This window comes from Mesoplodon mirus (genome assembly GCF_964341445.2).
Source record: "Mesoplodon mirus genome assembly, chromosome: 6".
Taxonomy (NCBI): Eukaryota; Metazoa; Chordata; class Mammalia; order Artiodactyla; family Ziphiidae; genus Mesoplodon; species Mesoplodon mirus.
This window is the reverse complement of record NC_138982.1, coordinates 1,234,372-1,255,742: the sequence shown is the minus strand read 5'-3', so window position 1 is coordinate 1,255,742 and position 21,371 is coordinate 1,234,372. Positions and strand designations below refer to the sequence as shown.

Genomic DNA, 21,371 nt, shown 5'->3' with positions numbered 1-21,371 from the left:
AGTAGTTCATTGAATGGATGCACCACACTTTATTTAACCAGTCTCCTATCATTAGTTTGCAGTATGATTTTTAAAAAATACTTACAGTTCTGTATATGAAGAACTTTTTTTAAAAGCTTTATATCGGTCCTTTTCACAGAGCTATAACGAGATTCTATCTTCTGAGCCAAAAAGGGCGTAATTATAGTATCAAAATGTTCAGTATCAATGTTTGGGCAAGGTTTTTGTTGTTGTTTTAAAGCACTATACAGAGTCAGCTTAATTTGGGTGCCTACTGAAAATTTGATCACATATGTTTAAAAAATGGAATGGTGACCGTCATTGTTGGAAGATATTTATGGACTTCCGGGAAAAAAAAGATAGAAAGTGATGTGTGCAAAAGGCATTATGCATTGTGCTTTTCTGTGTACTTTGAGCAGTTACTTGAGTTCTGCCAAAAAATAAGATGACTATGCAGAGTTTTATTTTTGAATTTTATTTATACTTTGGTTCATAGTCAAAAGAATTTGAGAACCTAAAAAGAAGGCAGCTATAGTAAGATCAATAAAATGGTAATGAAAATGAAACTGAGTTTTTTGGCATTTTGATGGTGGAAAAGAAGACAAATAAGCCAATATTAAGGAGACAATTATTTTTACTGTGATTGAACATAAAACAACTCAGCTTCTGGGCAAGCAAGGCTGAAGGAAACAAAGTTTGATACATCTCAGTATTAGAAGGGAAGGAAGTGTACATGTTTCTTGGGGAGAAAACTTTTTCTGGTTTCACATTCTGAGACAGATGTCATTAGCCTTATCATATACTTGGGACATTGATTAAGATAATGAACAGATACACTTTTTAGTTTCATTGAAAATAAAAAAGCCAGAGACATTTGAAAAAAATTGACCAGACAGTAATGAGGGACTAAAGATGTCCTTTTGAAGGGTTAAAGTCATGTGGTTTAAGATTGTTACCTTCCATTGACCTGATTCACTGATTCATTCCAAGAATAGAACTCATTTGCAGAGGAATGGATAGATAACTTACCCTTTAGACTATATTTTCTAAAAAAACCCCACACATTTTGTTTCCTCTGAGTAACAAAGCAAGAACTGGGTAATGATCAATTGGGAATGTCCTTTTTGGCAATGTTGGGAGTACTTGATTTATTATGCTGACCCTAGCGGGAAGAACCAGAGTGTTTAATACTAGTATGTAATGTTAACCTAGTACTTAGGTACTTAGCTAGTATTCTTACCTTGATGAAATGTCTGTACCACATCAGCACAGAAGTGGGTGGCAGGGATAAATATAGACAAAGCCAGGATTTTCTCAAGAAGCAGTTTTATATCCACAGTAGCCCAAAGGTGCTTTGGCTGAAAAACGTTCAGAGCAAGCATCTGCAGCATTTTCTCAGGCAGCTTTAAGCTATAGGATTTTCCAGCATCCAACTAGGATGAATTACTAGCCCCGGGATACACTTAGGTGGTGGAATAGGATGACCTATACTGAATTAGGGTTATTTGTTACTGTACATTCAGTGATCAGGGAATGTCTTCTAAAGGCAAGTTATGGTTTGATCCTGGTTAATTGTTCTTCCTCATCATAAAGTGATACCAGGACTCCTGGTTTTTAATGAGCAAAAACACATTGTCAGTATGTAGAAAGTATATGGTTCTTTCTACTCACTGTAGCAATTTATTTCATTTTTAAGGGGACTAGGGCCTATAACACATTTCTTTTGACCCCTGATGTCTAGACTGTCCATGGCTCTGTGTATGCATACGTTCTCATTCATTAAGTGCCCATTTTGCACTTGGAACACTGCTAGGCATGAGGGTTAAAAATGAAATAATGATCTTCAGTGATCATAGAATTTATCAAGCAAACTCAGTACACTCAGCAAGAAATGACACCTGGTTTCTGATTTTACCTTTTTTAAAAAACTAGTTTTGGTATGTAATTCATCATGTTTACTTCATGTTTTAACATTCCATGATTAAGAGTTTTAAAGTGTTGAAATATTTTAAAGCATCTTGAAATTCTTTCTTTTCATTCCTTTTTCCACTGGAATTTTTGAGAATAATTTTTATTATAAGTTAAAATAGCTGTATAAATAAAAGTTAGCTGTCGATCTATTTAAATTCCATCAGACATGCTTTATAAAAAGTACTCAAGCTATTTCTGCTTGTAGTTTGACTCTCCATTGGCCCAAGGGTGCCTGATGATGGGCACTTTGCTGAACGCCTCACGGCTCTCACTCTGCAGGCACGCTCGGCAAGACTGAGAACTGGACCAGTTCTTGCCTCAAGTCCCTGCAGAACCTGCCTTTCCTCTATAGCACCTGCTTCTGCCTCATCCACTCTTCCTATAGATCCCAGATCTTCCTCTTTATCTTCCTTTCCTTTATAAACTGGGCAGAATGAAGAGCAGCCGTTTGTTCTTTGAAACATTTTCATGCAGCTTGTTACTTCTCCCGGAGGGCGTTTAATCCTCTGGTGATAGAATAAATGATTTGATCTCATCCAGCAAACTTCCTGTGTTTGGGTCAGATTCCTTTAACTTTGCCCAGTGAATTTCAGTCATGAGGAAGGGTGCAGAGAATTAATTTTGGGAGGGTTAAAGAGATGGGGCAGCTCTTCACATTACTCCTGAAATCATGGTAGGTTCACCTGCTGTAGTCATTTTTTCCCACTTTTATTGAGAAATAATTGACATACCTCACTGTATAAGTTTAAAACATACAGCAGGATGGTTTGATTTGCATATATTGTGAAATGATTACCATAGTAGGTTCAGCTAACATCCATCTTCTCATATAGATACAATAAAAGGGAAAGAAAGAAGAAAGAAAATTTTCTCCTTGTGATGAGAGCTCTTAGGATTTACTCTCTTACCCACTCTCCTGTATATCACACAGCAGTGTTAGCTGTAGTCGTCAGGTTGTACAGTACATCCCTAGTACTTATTTATAACTGGAAGTTTGTACCTTTGACTGCCTTCCTCCAGTTCCCCCTCCCTCCATCCTCCTGCTCTAGTCATTTTAGTATGTGTGGGACTTGGTGTGAAAACAGGCTCTGTCTTGCTCCCCTGGGAGGGAATGTCCAGTGATCCAGTGGAAAGCACAAGGTTTTTAGAATCAGATGAAGACTGAATTTTTCCTTCTATGTGCTTGCTGTTTCTCCTTGGCAGATTACCTTACCCCTTACCCCCTTCATGGATTCCCTCATCTGTAAAGTGGGACTAATCATCACTGCCACTCTTGGGCTGTAAGGCAAGCAGAAGCCTTACAGAGAAGTTGCCGCATACAGGTTTACTGATCTCTGAGTCCTCATTTTCCCGGCTCCTCAGGGTCAGTGCTTTCCCTGTTAGTAACTTCTGCACAGCAGGAGGGGGGCCCACAGCTTTCACTTCTGCACTGTTAGGCCAGAATTGTGTGACTGTGGTTTTAAAAGAGATACATACTCAATTGAGACAATTTAGGAAATACAGAAAAGCAAGGTAGAAATGATCCAAAGTCTCACAACTCAAAAACAACAGCTCTTGGCATACTTCTCTGCAGAGTTGTATTTGCCCCCATACTTGTAATTATCCTGCAAACATATGTGACTTTTGTATCTTGCGTTCCTATAAGTAAGCTTTTACTCATATTCTTGTAACACCCCTTTGTGACTGTTTAATTGTTACGTACTGTCCTATTATTTGGCTGTACTTCCTTACTTTGGGACAATCTTGTTGTTTGCAGCTTTTACTAGTAATACGGCATTAACTATCCTTGTTCGCATAGCTTTCATATGTGTAATAATATTTCCTTATTAATATCCTTAGAGGCAGAATTTTCCAAGTTAAGGAGGAAGAATGTTTTTCAGGTTGTTGTTTGGTGTTACTTATCAAATATTTATTAAATGCTTATTTCTGTGGCACAGAGTACAAAGCATTGGGTGTAAAAAAGGAGTTCACTTTAGTTTTTGCCATCCAGGAATTTTCAGCTTAGTGGGGGAAATGAGGTAATTATGTAAAAAGTTACATAGCCTGGGGAAAAATTAAGTTATTTCCAGGTACCAATGGCAAACGTGTCATTAGGCAATAGGATGAAAGTATTTATGTGTGCCATGGAGATTTTAAAAGGAACAAGATTTTTTTTTACTGCGTGCTTGGCCTTATTTGTATATCACAGCAACATTGTATGGCTGGTGGGATCCCTATGTTAGAGGTATGGAAACTAAGGCCAAGAGAGATGGTCACACAGACAGTAAATGGTAAATTTAGGATTTAGAAATCCCATGTGACCTGCTAAGAGCTTCTTGGCATTTTGTGACAGTTTCAAGCTCTTGATTATCATATTCTTTTCTGCAACCTTGCGTTGGGGCCCTTGTTTTTTTTTTAAGTGTGATAATGAACCAAATGGGCTGTTATCATATGCTCATGATCAAGTCATTTTTTCGGTCCCTTTGATTACCCTTTAGGGTAGAGATTTAGTGTGGGTAGAGTGTGTCTTAAGAGAATCTAGTCCACAGGAAACAAGTTCTGAGTTTATAATTTTTCCCTATCAAGAAAGTGGATATGTGGAAAACATTAAAGTCTAGTCTAAAAGAGCATTTATAATTTTACATTTTTAATGGTTATATGTTTTTAAGTAAGTTTGAGATTTTCTTGTTTTGTTTTAGGTTATCTTTATTTTATTACTTTTTATTAAAAATAACCCCCTGAAGTTTCAGATTTCACTTGTGTTTCTCCTGATTTCTTATTATTTTATAGAAATCTTCTTCCTATTACCCATGTCTGTATAGAAGAAGGAGAAAAGCCCATGGTGATATTGCCTTACATGAATTGGGGGAATCTTAAATTGTTTTTACGGCAGTGCAAATTAGTAGAGGCCAATAATCCACAGGTGAGAAATATTTGCCCAAATAGCAATTATTTACCAGTAGCTTCTAATAATATCTTTGAAGGTAGATGTTAACATTCCTATATATAAACTGTTTAGAAGTCTGTAAAAAGAAACTCAAGTTGAACTAGAAGATACTGCTAACCTGTTGGTTTAGAGGGAGATGGTTTCTGATTCCTGTCTTGAGGCTTACACTCTGCTGATGCTGAAGGTTTTCCATGTATAACCATTGTGTATTATTCATAATCACCTCAAACCCTCTGTGACACCATCTCAGTCATTTTCCTCATAACTCTTTGGAGGTACTTGTACTAGAACTCCCTTCTAGGAATGGAAATAGACCTTACAGAGCCATTTGGTCCATGTTGTACAAAAAAAAAAAAAAGCTGGTGGTAGCTGGAGGTGTAGATTGTGGGTGATAATTTGGCAGCCAGGGTTTCCAGCAAGTGGTTGGCAGCCATAGCCTGCCAGCATCACCTGGGGAAGAATTTCATTCCTCAACCTACAGTCCTGGCACACTAGCTCTGGAGGAGCACATCAGAGAGAGCTGTAAACTAGCATTAGTTTGAAAATGGTCCCCGGGGGATAACCTAATAAAAGCTTAGTGTTGTAAAAGAAAAGAACAAGTCATTGAATAATAAACATTGGTAATAGTACCCTTAGAATTCAGCATTCATTGAACAGATGTTTATTGAGCTGCTACTGTGTATGCTGGATGTTGGGGAGACACACCTCACAGATGAGAGTGAAGGAAACGGTAAATTACAGTACAGAGTGTTAAGTACTGTAGTAGGTATAAGTATAGGAAGCTATGGGAACGTGTTCTTGGTCAAGAAGTAGCTTTTTAAACCTTAATGTGTAGGTGTACTTTGGGATGGAGTAAGATTGTGGAATAAAGTAACTACCATCAACGTTTTTGTGCTAACTGCAAACATTGTCATTTTCTGTTACCACAGGCAATTTCTCAACAAGACCTGGTCCACATGGCTATTCAGATTGCCTGTGGAATGAGCTATCTGGCCAGAAGGGAAGTCATCCACAGAGACCTGGCTGCTAGGAACTGCGTGTGGGTGCCATGAGCTTGTCACTGTCATTTGATGTTTAGTGTTCCCTGGATTTGGGATCTCTCCAGGAGTCACAGTGGGAACTGTGTTGTATTTATGAGTGACAGTGGTTCATATTTTTTCAGTATTCAATTGTATTTGATGTTCATGTCTACTTTTCAGCATCGACGACACACTTCAAGTTAAGATCACAGACAGTGCCCTCTCCAGAGACTTGTTCCCTATGGACTATCATTGTCTGGGAGACAACGAAAACAGGCCGGTTCGCTGGATGGCTCTCGAAGGTCTGGTTAATAACGAGTTCTCCAGTGCTAGTGATGTGGTGAGTGCTGGGACCCCCAGATACCAGCAGAGTGGAGGAGGCTCCAAAGGCTTTTAAAACGTGTTTCAGTTGTTTAAATCTGGTAACGGTTCCCTGAAATGTCTTATTCAGAAAGCAAGTATAGTGAGCTTTCTAACTGTCAGCTAGTTTGTGGAGATAAGCTGTGCCCCAAACCATGGCCCATCACTGCGTGTAATCTCATTCCATCCTCACGATAACCTGTGAGGGGGCTATTAACACTATGAGATAGGCAGACACTATCCCGGTTTTAAAGGTGATGATACTGAAGTTGGGTTTTTTAAGTCTCAGAATGACCAGGTGGCTGTCAGATAGTAAAGATTTATTGTTTTCTTTTTTTCAAACGACCTCTTCCGAGTTTTGTGGCCTGTGTAACTTACAGTTCCCCAGATGTCACTCTCTTCCTTTTTGTCAGTTTCTGGGTGGTTCTGTCTATTCAAGCAGATCATATAGTGGGATCCTTTACACTTAGTGATGTATAGTTTCAGAAGCCACAGTTACTCGCGTGTATTTTGTAGGCATTTTAATTGTTTTTAATTTCTGCCACTTTTTTAGTTTGATTTGGAAAATTAATGTATTTCCCTATCTCTTGATTAATGCACTTTATTATTATAGCTGAATATTTAGAGATTAGGTAAAACTTCTGCTTATAAGGTCCCCCTGTATCACTCAATACCTGTTAGTGTTACATGTAAAATTTTATAGAGTAATTTGCTTCAAAGTTTCAGCTATAAAAATTGGGCTTACCATATCATTATATCTTGTGTCTCAGTGATATATTTTATTTATAATATAGGGTTTCCCTTTTACTAAGTTTGTGTGGGTTAAGGACTACTCTTTTAATACACAATTTCCCTCAGTGTATTAGTGTTCTGTGGCTGCTGTAACAGATTGCAACAACCTTGGTGGTAAAACAGCAGAGGCTTATTCTCTCACAGTTGAATTCTGGAAGCCACATGTTTGAAATCAGGGTGTAGGCAGGGCCGTGCTCCCTCCAGAGACCTTAAGGGAGAAACGGTCCTTGCCTCTCCCAGCTTCTGGTGGCTCTTGGCACTCCTTGGCTTGTGGCTGCATCTCTCTGCTCCATGTTCATATCACCTTATCCTCCATGTGTCTGTCTCTCGAAACTCCCTCTGCCTCTCTCTTACAGTGATACATATGATTGCATTTAGGATTTATCTCATAATCCAGGATATGTTTCTACTTTCAAGGTCCTTAACTTAATCACATCTTTTGTCATATAAGGTAATATCTATAGGTTTCGGGGATTAGAATGTGGACATATCTTTGGGGCCACCATTCAATCCACTACACTCAGTAATTGAAATTACCTAAGATTACCTTATTGAAAAACTAATCTTCCAATTTAAAATCCTTGAAATGGTTTGTTAAGGGAGGAACCCTCTCTTGTTATTATAGTCTTTTAATTTAATTTTTTTTTCTTTTTCGGGAGCTAGGTTAGCTATTTGATATATTGTGCCTTTCTGCATACCAAGTGTTTTGATGAAATGTGCTCACTTGATGTGAATGAACAAGTTACATATATAGTTTTTAAACTTTTTTCCTGTAAGTGAAGGTCTTTCATTATGCATATCTTCAAAATACTTTGTTTTAACTTAATTTAAAATCAACTACTCTCTGAAAAGAAAAAAAACTTACCTGACACTTGTGAGATAGGCAGAATAGATATGAGTGATGATGCGAAGGATGTTTTCTGCTTCATGGAGCAGCTGCAAAAGTTAATAGTGGATGGAAACTTGTTGCCACAGTCTTTCCCAGCCAGAGGCATGGGGCCTTTTGGAGAATGGGTGGAGGTGGGAGGAATAAATCCTGATTCTTAGACACAGAGCCCTGAGGGTTCAGCTTGTATAGCAGTGGGAAACTAGACCTAGTCTGTTCTTCCAGAGCTGTGATAATAAAATAAAACTTCTCTAACATTAATGTCAAGAAGTTAAAATTCCAAGTAAAGCAATACAAATAGGCCAAGCAACTTACATAGTTCTCATAGTTATCTAAAGAGAACCTGGACTTCTTTTGGGGGAAGGAGGGACTGCTTTCTTTGTTTTTGATGTTTATTTTTCTCAAATGATGTTTAAAAAAAAGGAAAGCAGAGCTTGATTTAGGCTAGCAAACAGCTGCTGTATTGAATGACAGTAAGGACCAGTTATACTCACGTGCTTGTTTTTCAGGTTGCCAAATCTTTATTCAGAAGTTCTGAATTGTAGGTGGAATTCTTTACCAGTTTCTACATTAAGCAAAGCTGTTTTCATGGGGAAAATATTGAGTTTAACTTTGGTTTTAGAACATAGTTCTAAAACATAATATCAGTTGAATTAGAGCTACATGGTTTTCAAATCCACCCCTTTAGTAGAAAAGCCTGCATCTGAACATTTTTGAATGTAGAAAACTAAAAGACACTTTCCTCACATCTTCTTTGAAAATATAATTCCATATTTGATTTTAAAGATTAATTCACTCATCTCTTTGGGATGTTAATATTCTTTTTAATGGTTGATTTTAAAATTTTATGATTTTATTACTCATTGAAATATAGCATAGTTGCCTTATAGAAATGAGGTGGCAGTTGTGGTGAACCCAAAACTAGTCTATTGGGCAGGAAATAGAAGATGTTTCTTAGATGGCAGTCTATAATACAAAGATGCCATGTAACTTCAAGGAGATTGGGAATTGTTTGATTATTCTCTTAGAAAAAGGAATATTGATAAGTAATATTTCAGAGGGGTGTGCAAGATGGCCAGTAGTACTGTTAGCTTGCACAGTGGAAGCCCCCAATCTATGCATGCTTAATTTAATGTATTTGCTTATTTCTATGTAAGTATTCCATTGTATATTTAAACAGTGATAGGAAGTTTTTTTTAGGAATTTTTTTATAACACTTATGATCGCATATTTCACAGGAACTCCAGAGTGGAAATTAGATGATACACTTCAACTAATGAGACTAAAGTTAATAATACATTTCTAAGCAACGTGATCTACATCTCTTCAGCTGGGTACACTGTGCTGTATTAGTTGGTAAAGTCCATGTAGAGGATATATGGATTGGTTAAGCAAATATTTCAAAATCATACTTAGAATTAGTTATTCTTACAATTATGATATTTTACAAACTTTGCAACAGTTCACATATTTTGTGTAAGAACTTGCCTTAACAGGAGAATTACTTTAAAATCATGACCACTTTTAGCATGTCTTGGCATAAACTTCCTTGAAACGTCTGTGTGACCCAAGTTCTTCTGAGCTGTACTTAGAATGTGATGGTGAGAATACCCACATTGATTCACGTTTAACATGGTCAACTCCTAAAATGTTCAGATTTTTCTTCTTTAGATTCTTATAAATTCATTTCCTTTAAAATGTATTTTTCCCCTAAATATCTTTTGCCTTGGATAATTGAGATTGAAAGGAATGGGAATACTGTTCTGTTTCCTATGACTGTGATGGGGCTATTTAGTGTAAAAATCCTGCCTTTCTGTTTTGTGGGATTGAGTATTTTTTGAATTCTTATGTTGAAGCACACATGTTAAATTGCTTTTTAACATTTGTATTGAAATGTGTATACATAATCGTTATGCTGTGTTTCCACTTTTCCTTTATGAAAAGTTGGGGTTTTAAAAAGTTACATTTAATATTCTACTTTTGGGCTGTAAAACTTCATTCAGAGTCAAATGCAAAATAAGTAATGTAACCCCATTCGCCCCAGAATATCTACACATGTAAAATACATATTTTAGCTATTAACGTAGCATCTAACAAATGATATTACTGCCTTGGAGGGAACATTTTCTCTGCCCTTTAAAAGACTCTTAACATTTTTGCATTCCTTTATAGTTAAAAATTCTCCCTGATTTATTTGGAAACACATTACTGTTTTCTGTCTTAAAAATAATACATTGCATTTCTGGGTTGTGTTTTAACAGTTTTTACTGGAAGGATTCAATATTTTACTATGTCAAGATTATTATAATGTTAATATCAGCTTTTAACTCTTGAACTTAGGAAATATGCACAACCAGATTTGACTAGTTATAAATCTCTCATATTATTCTAAGATATGACATCATCATAGCCATTATTAAGAATTTCTGGATATTGTTTTTATTCTGTTTTCATCAGATGTGGTACTGCCATAGATCTTTCTTGGTGACTTTCTTTTCCTTTATTTGAAAATAGATTTCTTGATTTATGTCTTCTTTGAATTATTTAGCTAGTTATAGTAGCTAACATAATTCTGTAAGAGGCTACCTTCTATTAAGAGACTGAATGCAATCAGGAATACACAATTAAGAGTTTTTTCTTGGTGGTTTTCTTGCCTTTATGGTATTACATTGTGTTTACAAAGCATTTTCTTGGGAAAAAAACAAGTCAAGGAAATGATTTCCATGTTAGTCTTATCAGCGTGGTTTATGGCAATGAGGAGATCCTTTAAGGTATTTGAACAGTTTTTAGGGTGCAGGGCATATGAAAGTGTGTTCCGTGACATTATTTCTTTTGTGAACATTAGAGATTATCTCCAGAAGAAGGAGAGAAATCTGTAGTTATGCAGATACTCTGTTTGCTGCAGAGTGCTTCTTATTGCTCCTCTTTGCCCAGTGCCATGGAAAGTCACTGCCACAACCCTGAACAGACTTGCGCAGGAGAAACTCACATTCATAATATGCCCATGAAGAGAGGTCTTCTGAACTACTGTGGTATCAGAGAGAGCTATAGTTTTCAGAGAATGCTTATTATTTTTAAAAGAATAGAAAACTTTCTATTTTACTCCATTTCTTCATTATTAATTTTAGAATAATACTTAGAGTCCCATTATTTAATTTGTTTCCATTATGGTTGTACATTTTACACATCAACAATCTTAGACTTACTATTTAAATATTCATGTTAAGATGAATTGATTAAAAAACATTAGAAAAAAGCTGGAGAGGTGAAAAAATCATTCAGACATTACTTTAGGAAATAAAGATTTAAAGTTTAATTTTATTAACATTAAGAAAATATTGTTTAGTGTTATGAAATAGTCCTAATATTTCCTGGGAATGAGGAATAAATGGATTTACTTTAGGAACAGTTAATATATTTTCAGAGTGACCAGTTCCTGTCTTGTGATCAAGTAGTTGCTCTCAATTTATTTTCTGTATTTGGCTCTCCTTGAGAATAGATGTTTTCCTTAAGAGATCTTGTGACCATGTCCTTCCTTTCCTTTCCTGCCTTGTCCTTATCATTCTATTTAATATCCCCTTCAAATAGCCCCAGTGTTCTGATAGAGCAATGTCTAAGCATCTGATACAGTGGAGGAAAGTACCATATATAGGAGGTATGTGTGATGGCTTGGTAGGCATCCACTGTTAGATCCTAGGACAGATTTGGTCTCTTTTCAGTCATGTAGGACACTCTGTGCCTAAAGATTGCTGATTTTTGAAGTTGAGTTAGCAACATGTACTAAATTCAATACCTAATGCAGTCAAAATGCACTTTCTATATAGTCATTGTACACTTCAACAACAGCAGAATGCATATCTGCAGGTTCACATGGAATATTTACTAAGGTAGACCACATTCTGGATCATGATCAAGTCAGTAAATTTAAAAGGATTTAATTCACACAAAGTAGTGTTTTGTGAACACAATGGAATTAAATTAGAAATCAAAAATAGGAATCTAGTACTTCCCTGCTGGCAGAGTGGTTAAGAATCCGCCTGCCAGTGCAGGGGACACGGGTTCAATTCCTGGTCTGGGAAGATCCCACATGCCATGGAGCAACTAAGCCCGTGTGCCACAACTACTGAGCCTGTGCTCTAGAGCCCATGAGCCACAACTACTGAAGCCCGTGCTCTGCAACAAGAGAAGCCACCACAGCGAGAAGCCCGTGCACCGCAATGAAGAGTAGCCCTCACTCACCACAACTAGAGAAAGCCCGCGAGCAGCAACGAAGACCCAATGCACTCAAAAATAAAAATAAATTAAAACAACAACAATAACAAAAAGGAATCTAGAAAATCCTCAAATATTTAGAAACTAAATAATACACATTCAGGTAACCCATGTGTCAAGGAAGTAATCAAAAGGGAAATTATAAAGTACTTAGAATTGAATGAAAGTAAAGACACGTTTCAAAATTTGGGGGATGCTGCTCAAGGGCGACATGTATACTATTAAACATCAATATTAGAAAAGAAGAAAAGTCTCAAATTAGTGACCTTAGTTTTCACCTTAAGAAACTAGAACAAGAGCAGATTAAATCCCAGGTAAGTAGGTGAAAGGAAATAATAAAGATTAGATGGAAGTCAGTGAAATATGAAAAAGAAAAACAGTAGAGAAAAATCAAGTGAAACCAATGCTTAACTCTGAGAATATCATTGATGAATTTTTTGCCAGACTAATCAGGAAAGAAGTTGCAAATTAACGGTATAATGAATGAGAGATGATAGTATTAAAGACTCTCACAGGTACTAATAGTAAGAGAATCTTATGAACAACGTTTTCCCAATAGATTTAGACACGTAGGTGAAGTGGACAAATTCTTCTTAAGATAAGAATTTTCAAAGGTCACTCCAGAAGTAGATACTCTGAATAGCCATATAAAAATTGAAATTTTTTTTTTTTTTGGCCTTGCTGCGCGGCTCGTGGGAGCTTAGTTCCCCACCCAGGGATTAAAGCCAGGCCCTCAGCAGTGAAAGTGTGGAGTCCTAACCACTGGACTGCCAGGTAATTCCCCCAGAATTTAATATTTAGTTAAAAACCTACCCCAAAAGAAAATTTTAGGTCTAGATTAAACTCTAGGGCACTGCTGAATGCCTTCAAACATTTAAGGAAGAAATAATAAAAATTCTATACAATTTCAGAAAGTTGAGGAGAGAATACTTTCTAACTCATTCTGTGAAGTCAACATTACCTTGAAGCTGATGTACAAATCATTATCACTCATGATCACAGATGCAAAAATTAAACAGAAGTTTAGAACCCGTGAATATATTTAAAAATGATACTATGACCACATAGGCTTTATCCCAAGAATACAAGCTTTTTCAATCATTTGAAAAATCAAGCAATGCAGTTTACTGTATTACATAGTAAAGAAAAACCATATGATCATCTCAGTAGATGCAGAAAAAGTATTAGAAAAAAATCCAAAATTCATTTCTAGTAAAAATTCCTAGCAGTCTGATAAAGGGCATCTACAAAAACAAAAATAAAACCCTATAGCTGTTATCATACTTAATGCTAAAAGGCTGAATTCTTTTTACCTAATAACAGTAACAAGACAAGGGCACCCACTCTCATCAGTATTGTTCTCAAGGTTCTAGCCAGTACACTAAGGCAAGAAAAGGAAATAAAAGGCAAGAAAATATTGCATAGGAAAAAGTAACTCTTTATTTGTGGGCAACTTGATTGTCTATGGAGAAAATCCAATGTGATATACAGAATAGCTACTAGAACTAATAAATGAGTTTAGAAAGATTACAGGATATAAGATCAATGTACAAAAGTCAGTTGTATTTCTACATACTAATAAAAATCAGAAATTAAAGTTTTTTAAAAACAAAAGCATCATAAAATATGAAATTCTTAGGAATAAATATGACAAAAATTGTGAAAGACCTATATGGTGAACACTATGAGACACTGTTGAGAGAAATTAAAGCCCTACATGAGTGGTGTACCTTGTTTGTTGGCCAGAAAACTCAATATTGAGATGTTAGTTCTCTCCAAGTTGACCTATAGATTCAACACATTTCTGAAGAAAATCTGTGCAGGCTTTTAATTTTCTTTTTCTTTTTTTTTTGTATAAGTTGACAGATTGATAAAATTGATATGGAAAGGCAAAGAACCATAGCCAAAACAGCTTTGAAAAAAGAAAGTTACAGGTCTGATTTCAAATTACAGTAATCAAGACAGTTGTGGTCTTGGCCTTAAGGTAGATAGGTAGATCAGTGGAACAGAATAGAGTATGTAAAATTTGACCCACATATGTATGGACAACTAATTTGCAACAAAAGCGCAAAGGCAAGTCAATGGAGAAAGGATTCTCTTTTAAACAAATGGTCCTGGAGCAGCTGGATATCCAGCTACAAAACAAATGAACTTCAATTTATACCTTGCTCCATGTACAAAAATTAACTCAAAATTAATCACAGATCTAAGTGCGCGACCTAAAACTCTAAAACTTCTAGAAGAGAATAATAGAAGAAAATCTTTGGAGCTTTGCCTTAAGCAAAGATTTCTTAGACAAGACACCAACTCAAGATCTGTAAAAGAGCAAATTAGACTTTATCAAAATTTGAAGCTTGTACTTTTTGAAATAGTGTTAAGAGAATGAGAAGACAAGTCACACTCAGGGTATATTTGCAAATCATATATCTGGTAAAGGACATATTTGCAGAATATATAAAGAACTCTAAAAATTCAGTACAGGTATTCCCCACTTTTCAAAAGTTTGCTTTATGCCACTTCGCTTTTACAAAAGACCTATGTTAGTACCTGTTTTCACAAACCAAGAGGAATCCAAAGAAGATTTTTGGTTTTACAGAAAAAAAGGTGAAAAGCAAAAAATAGCATTCAAGTGTTTGTTTTGTAGCAGCCATTATAGAGGCATCTTGCACCCCAGGCAGTGAGAGTGGCCCCGCCAAGCTCCTTCCCCAGACACTACACTCAGCATCTCAGCATCAAGCCACCATGGCTTCGAACTGTGCTTGTGAGCACCTGTGATTTATCTCGATTTATATTGTGCATGTGTTAGTAAGATGTGTTCTAAAGTAATTGCTGCCTCACTTTATGGCACTTCTGTTTACAAAAGCTTTCATAGGAATGCTCTACTTTTAGATAGCAGGGGAAACCTGTAATAAAAAAGCAACCCAATATAAAAATGGGCAAAATATTTGAACAGACACTTCACCAGTGAAGATATATAAATGGCAAATAAGCACATGAAAATATGATTAACATCATTAATCATTAGGAAAATGCAAACTAAAACCACAACAAAATACCATTCCCCACCCATTACTATGGCTAAAATTGAAGACTGAAGTCTTTGCAAGGATGTGGAAGAACGGTAGCTCTCTTATACTGCTGATGGTAATGTAATATGGTACATACGCTTCGGAAAACAGTTTCACAGTTGTTGTTTTTTTTTTAAGTATGAGATATTTTATCCTTAATAATTTTTTTTAAATTTATATATTTTTGGCTACGTTGGGTCTTAGTTGTGGCACGCAGGATCTTCATTGTGGCCCATGGGCTTCTCTCTAGTTGTGGCACGAGGGCTCCTTGTTGCAGCACCTGGGCTCTGAAGTTGTGACGCGTTGAGGCCTGTGGGCTCAGCAGTTGGGGCACGTGGGCTTAGTTGCCCCATGCATGTGGGATCTTAGTTCCCTGACCAGGGATCGAACCTGCACCCCCTGCATTGGAAAGCAGATTCCTAACCACTGGACCACCAGGGACCATTCCCAGTGTGGCAGTTTCTTAAAACATTAAACACGTACATACCATATCCAGTCATTTTGCTCCTAGGTAAGTGAAAGCATATGTCGTTACCAATACTTGGGCATAGATGTTCATAGCAGCCTTACTTTTAGTAGCTAAACCTGGAAATAATTCAATGTCCATCAACAGGTAAGTGGGTAAACTGCTGTATTCATACAATGAACTACTGTTCAGCAGTGAAAAGGGATGAACTGTCGATATATCGTGGATGAATCTCAGAATCGTTATTCTGAGTGAAAGAAGCTAGACAGAATGTACAGTTTTAATAATTCCATTTATGTGAAATTTTAGAAAATGCAAACTAATGTTAGTGGCAGAGAGCAGATTAATGGTTATTTGGAGATAGTGGGGCGGTGGTGGGAGGACTGGGAGGAAAGGATTAGAGCTGTAAGAATCTTTGGGAAGTGATGGATAAGTGACATGTTCATTATCTTGATTGTGGCAGTTGTTTCAGAGCTGTATACATATGTGAGAATATATCAAATCGGACAGTTTATTGTATGTTGGCCATACTATAATAAAAATACATAAAAACTGTCTTCTGTCTTTGCTGTCTGACCACCACTGCTAACACATCTAAGACTAGTTCCTACGTTTGCAGGATCTTAAGACCCAGCTAGGACTCTTAAAAGTATTGAGTTCCAGGCCTCAGAATTACTAGGATGGGGCTAAGGAATCTGTAATTTTAACAAACACTCCAGGTGATTTTTCTTATTACTCAAGCTTGGAAAGCACTTGTCCCACATTAAGTTAATTCCACTTTGGTCATCTGAACCCATTTCCATATATGAGAAAGGGATGTTAGGTTTCTAGTGTTAACAGAAAGGCCTAGCCATAAAACACTTGATTATGCTTTTGCTATGGTCAGATGAGATCATTTAGAATTGGACAAAATTTTTTTCTCATCATATGTAATATATTGAGGTCAGCCTGAAGTAACAGAATGGAAATCTCTGAATAGTCCCAACATTAGTGAACGTTACATCAAAGAGTAAAAAACAATTATTATATACTTTTTTAAAATAAATTTATTTTTAAATTTTCATTCACTTATTTTCGGCTGCGTTGAGTCTTTCATTGCTGCACATGGGCTTTCTCTAGTTGCAGCGAGCGGGGGGCTACTTTTCGTTGCGGTGTGCGGGCTTCTCATTGTGGTGGCTTCTCTTGCTGCAGAGCAGGGGGGCTCTAGGTGCGCAGGCTCAGTAGTTGTGGCATGCGGGCTCTAGAGCACAGGCTCAGTAGTTGTGGTACACAGGCTTAGCTGCTCCACAGCATGTGGGATCTTCTCGGACCAGGGATCGAACCCATGTCTCCTGCATTGGCAGGCGGATTCTTAACCACTGCACCACCAGGGAAGTCCCGAGTATTATATACTTTTTGACAAGTCACATCTGTATATGTTGTTAGTGAAAAAAAATTTTGTATCCTATATATTAAGAAGCTGTAAAATAACACAAGTTGGGAGAAGAGAAATAAGATGAATAGAAGAACACTGTTATTCTCTACATGTTCTTTAAATGGATGTAGCAAGAGCCTTTTATAAAAGTTTTATAAAACTCTGGAAAAAACAGGCTGACCTTCTCATTGCCCCCTTTCCAAAGACGTCAAACAAGAGAATAAGAATAAGTCTGTCTAAATTTTAAATGGTTCAGTTATCAGAAGACTTTAGAGAGCAAGTTTTCCACAAATTATCCTTGTGCTATTTGGTCTTGATTTTTTTTAGAGGGTTGGTGAGCCAACATGTAATTAATCACTTTTTTTGGTTGTTGGCTTGTAAGGAAATGAAACTGCAACTTTCCCTTTGGCTTTATTGTTCTTTTTTTGGTGTTTCTTAGTGCTGCAATATGTAACATAAGAAACTGAGATGGGTGCTTAGTGATAATGTGGATACAACAATGTGAAAGAAGTATTTTTTAAAAGTCATCTTATATATTTTGTACTGTTATGGTACCTGTGTACAGTCCAGGTCTCAGATACCACCAGCATTACCATGAAAGTCTTGCAGTCAGAAGTTGTAGAACATCCCTTGTCAGTGGATGGGGTTACTCATCAAGTGGCAGTATCCACTTCTTACCAATTCTTATCGTTTCTTCCTCCAAAATCTAGTTTGGATTGATGATTCCTTCCCCGAAGCTGCTACCACAATCAGTGAATAAGAACAGACCCGTCTCATCTTGTAAATAAGGGGTAGGAACACCCTTCCAACTAGCTTCACTTCTTTGGGCTCTGTTCCATCTGTGTAGTGAACTACCTTCCCTGTGGCAATTGGACACTATTTTATTTATTTATTTAAAAAATTTTAAATTTATTTTATTTTTTGGGTGCTTTATAAATAAATAAAGATTTTATTTATTCTTCATTGCTGCACGTGGGCTTTCTCTAGGCCAGTGGGGCCTACTCTTTTTTTTTTTTTTTTTTTTTTTTTTTTTTTTTTTGCGGTACGCGGGCCTCTCACCGCCGTGGCCTCTCCCGTTGCAGAGCACAGGCTCTGGACGCGCAGGCTCAGCGGCCATGGCTCACGGGCCCAGCCGCTCTGTGGCATGTGGGATCTTCCCGGACCGGGGCACAAACCCGTGTCCCCTGCATCGGCAGGCGGACTCTCAATCACTGCACCACCAGGGAAGCCCTGGGGGCTACTCTTTATTGAGGTGCACGGGCTTCTCATTGTGTGACTTCTCTTGTTGCGGAGCACGGGCTCTAGGCAGGCGGGCTTCAGTAGTTGTGGCTTGCGGGCTCTAGAGCGCAGGCTCAGTAGTTGTGCCGCACGGGCTTAGTTGCTCCGCGGCATGTGGGATCTTTCCGGACCAGGGCTCGAACCCATGTCCCCTGCATTGGCAGGCGGATACTTAACCACTGTGCCACCAGGGAAGCCCTGGACACTATTTTAAAAATTAAGCATTACAATGACTAATTACTGTCATTATTAAAAGTTCATATAAAGTTTAAAGACAAACACCTGTATGTCAGCAGGCACCTTCCTTTAACTTTTATTAATTTGAAATCGTTTTTCCATTTTTAAGCAGAACAGAAGATTCCCCTTAAGCCAATAGGTTTAGGGAAATTCCGGTAGATTCTGTCTCTATGAAGATTTTAAAAATATACATCCATCTGCATCTGATCCCTGTCTTTTCCCTCCTCCCAGAGCACAGACCTCAAGGATGGCCGTTGTTCTCCCTTAATGGTAACAATTAATAAAAAGATAATTAAGTTTCAAAAAGCTAAACTCTTTGGTTTTGGTATTTAGGATAATGCTGGCCTAAAAATGAGTTGAGAAGTGTTCCATCCTCCCCTGTTTTCTGAAAGAGTTTCTGTAGGATTGTACTGTGGTTTGAATTGTGTTCCCCCAAAAGATAGGTTGAAGTTCTAACCCCTATACCTCAGAATGTGACCTTCTTTGGAAACAGGGTCATTAGAGATATAATGTTAAGATGAAGTCATAATTAAGGCAGACCTTGATCCAATATGACCAATATCATTATAAGAAGAGACAGTGGCATGCAAGGGGAGAATGTTGTGTGAAAACAGAGGCAGAGATTGAAGTACTACAGCTGCAAACCAAGGAACACCAAGGATGGCTGGCAAAGCACCTACCAGAAGGTAGGATTAGGCAAGGGAGGGTTCTCCCCTCTGGGTTTCAGAGTGAGTGTAGCCCTGCCAACACCCTGATTTTGGACTTCTAGCCTCCAGAGCTGTGAGGCAAATTCCATTGTTTAAGTCACCCAGTTTGTGGTACTTTGTTATGGCAGCCCTAGGAAACTAACATTGTATTAGGAAACTGATATTGTATTTTTTTCTTTCAAGTTTGATAGAATTCATCCAGTGAAATTGGATGCAGAGTTTTCTTTGTGGAAAGATTTTAAATTACGAATTCAATTTCTCTAAGAAATATTGGGCTGTATAGATTTTCTGTTTGTTCTTGTATCTATTTTGTAACTTGTATATATCAAGGAATTTGTTCATTTCATCTGAGTTATTGAATCTGTTGGCATAGAGTTGAGTTGCTTATAATATTCTTTGACGTCTGTAGGATCTGTAGTGATGTTCCCTCTTTTCTTCCTCATATTGGTTATTTGTGTCTTTTTATTTTCTTTCATCAGTCTGGCTTAGGGTCTCTCAACTGGGGGCAGTTTTGCACCCTCCCTCCTGGGGGTGTGGGGCATTTGGCAATATCTGGAGACATTTTCAGTTATTACAGCTTGGGACATCCAGTGGGTGGAGGCCAGGGATGCTGCTGAACTAAGCATCCTGCCACGCACGAGACAGCCTCTCACGACAGAGACTCATCCAGTCCACGGTGTCACTAGTGCTGAAGGTGGGAAACCTGTCCTAGGGCTTACAGTGTACACCTTCTACGTTCGAATATTATGCCGCTTCATGTTTAATATAAGCAGCTTACAATACAGTATTTCCACTCATCCCCTTCCAGCCGTTATGCTATTACGGGCATACATTTTACTTCCATTTATGTTATAAACCCCATAGTGCATGGGGTTTTGCTTTAAACAGTCTAGTAAGGAAACTTTTAAATGAGGAAAAAATACCTAGTTGTTGTTCATATATTTTGAGCACTCTTCATTTTTTGTATAGATCCAAATTCCCACTGGTGTTTTTTCTTTCCACATAAAGAACTGCTCTAACGTGTCTTGAAGTGTAGGTCTGCCAGTGACATATTCTCTCAGCTTTTGTTTGAAAAACTGTATTTTGTCTTCATTTTTCAAGTACATTTTGGCTTAGTATAGAATTCTCCACTGACAGTTTTAAAAAATATTCTAAGGTATCATTCCACTGTTTCCGTATTTGCCTAGATTATAATAAGAAAACTATTGTTCACAAATATAAGGCTTTAAAAAATCTGTATACTTTAGATAGTATTTCATTATTATTGAACAAAATAACTTAAAATTTGATGCATTGTGCTTAGAATTTATAAACAGACCTGTTCGTGTGTTTTTTTCCTCTTTTTCCCTTTCCTTTTTTCCCCCCTTCACTTTGTTTTTGGGGGCAAGTTATTTCTCTGAACCTGTTTCCTCATCTGTAAAATTGGGCTACCGGTGATTCTCATAGGTTCATTGTGAACGTTAAAAGAGAAAAAAAAAGAAACATGAAAAAACAATGTCTAGAACTTGAAGGTATTCATAACCACGATAGCGTGGTACACAGGTATCTTCCTCCTCATGCACCTTCAGCTCTCCTGACCGCAAGGCCCATGCGTGGCAGCACGTCAGTGGAGGCCCCCGGTCTGGGTCCTGCTCTGCCTCGTGGCAGCCGCTCTGTGGAGACATAGTCCTGCCGTCCACACACTGCCCAGAAGCCCCAGGCAAACTGAGGAGCCCTGGCTGGACCATGACTGAGCACTGTTGCCACTGCCTATGATGTCTGCTCCTACCAATAGTTTACACGTTGATTTTAAATAAATCTGATATTTTACCCAAGCAAGGTTGGAAGATATTCTTTCAGTATACTTTCATCTGTTAATTTAAATTATCTGAATATAGTAAAAATCCATGACATTATATTTTACATGATTTGCATTTTCCACTTTTCAACTATGCAGACTAGCTATGGTATTTAAAGTAACACATTTACATATTAG

The 21,371-nt window shown here is 37.4% G+C and overlaps 1 protein-coding gene across 1 annotated transcript in view; it reads left to right on the top strand.

Annotated features, from left to right (window-relative positions):
- RYK (receptor like tyrosine kinase) overlaps positions 1-21,371 on the top strand; it is a 90,233-nt gene that overhangs the window by 66,707 nt on the left and 2,155 nt on the right. The window contains exons 11-13 of the mRNA XM_082624175.1: positions 4,741-4,873; positions 5,827-5,936; positions 6,097-6,256. Of these exons, the coding sequence (XP_082480301.1) occupies positions 4,741-4,873; positions 5,827-5,936; positions 6,097-6,256 (403 nt within the window). The remainder of the gene's footprint in view (positions 1-4,740; positions 4,874-5,826; positions 5,937-6,096; positions 6,257-21,371) is intronic.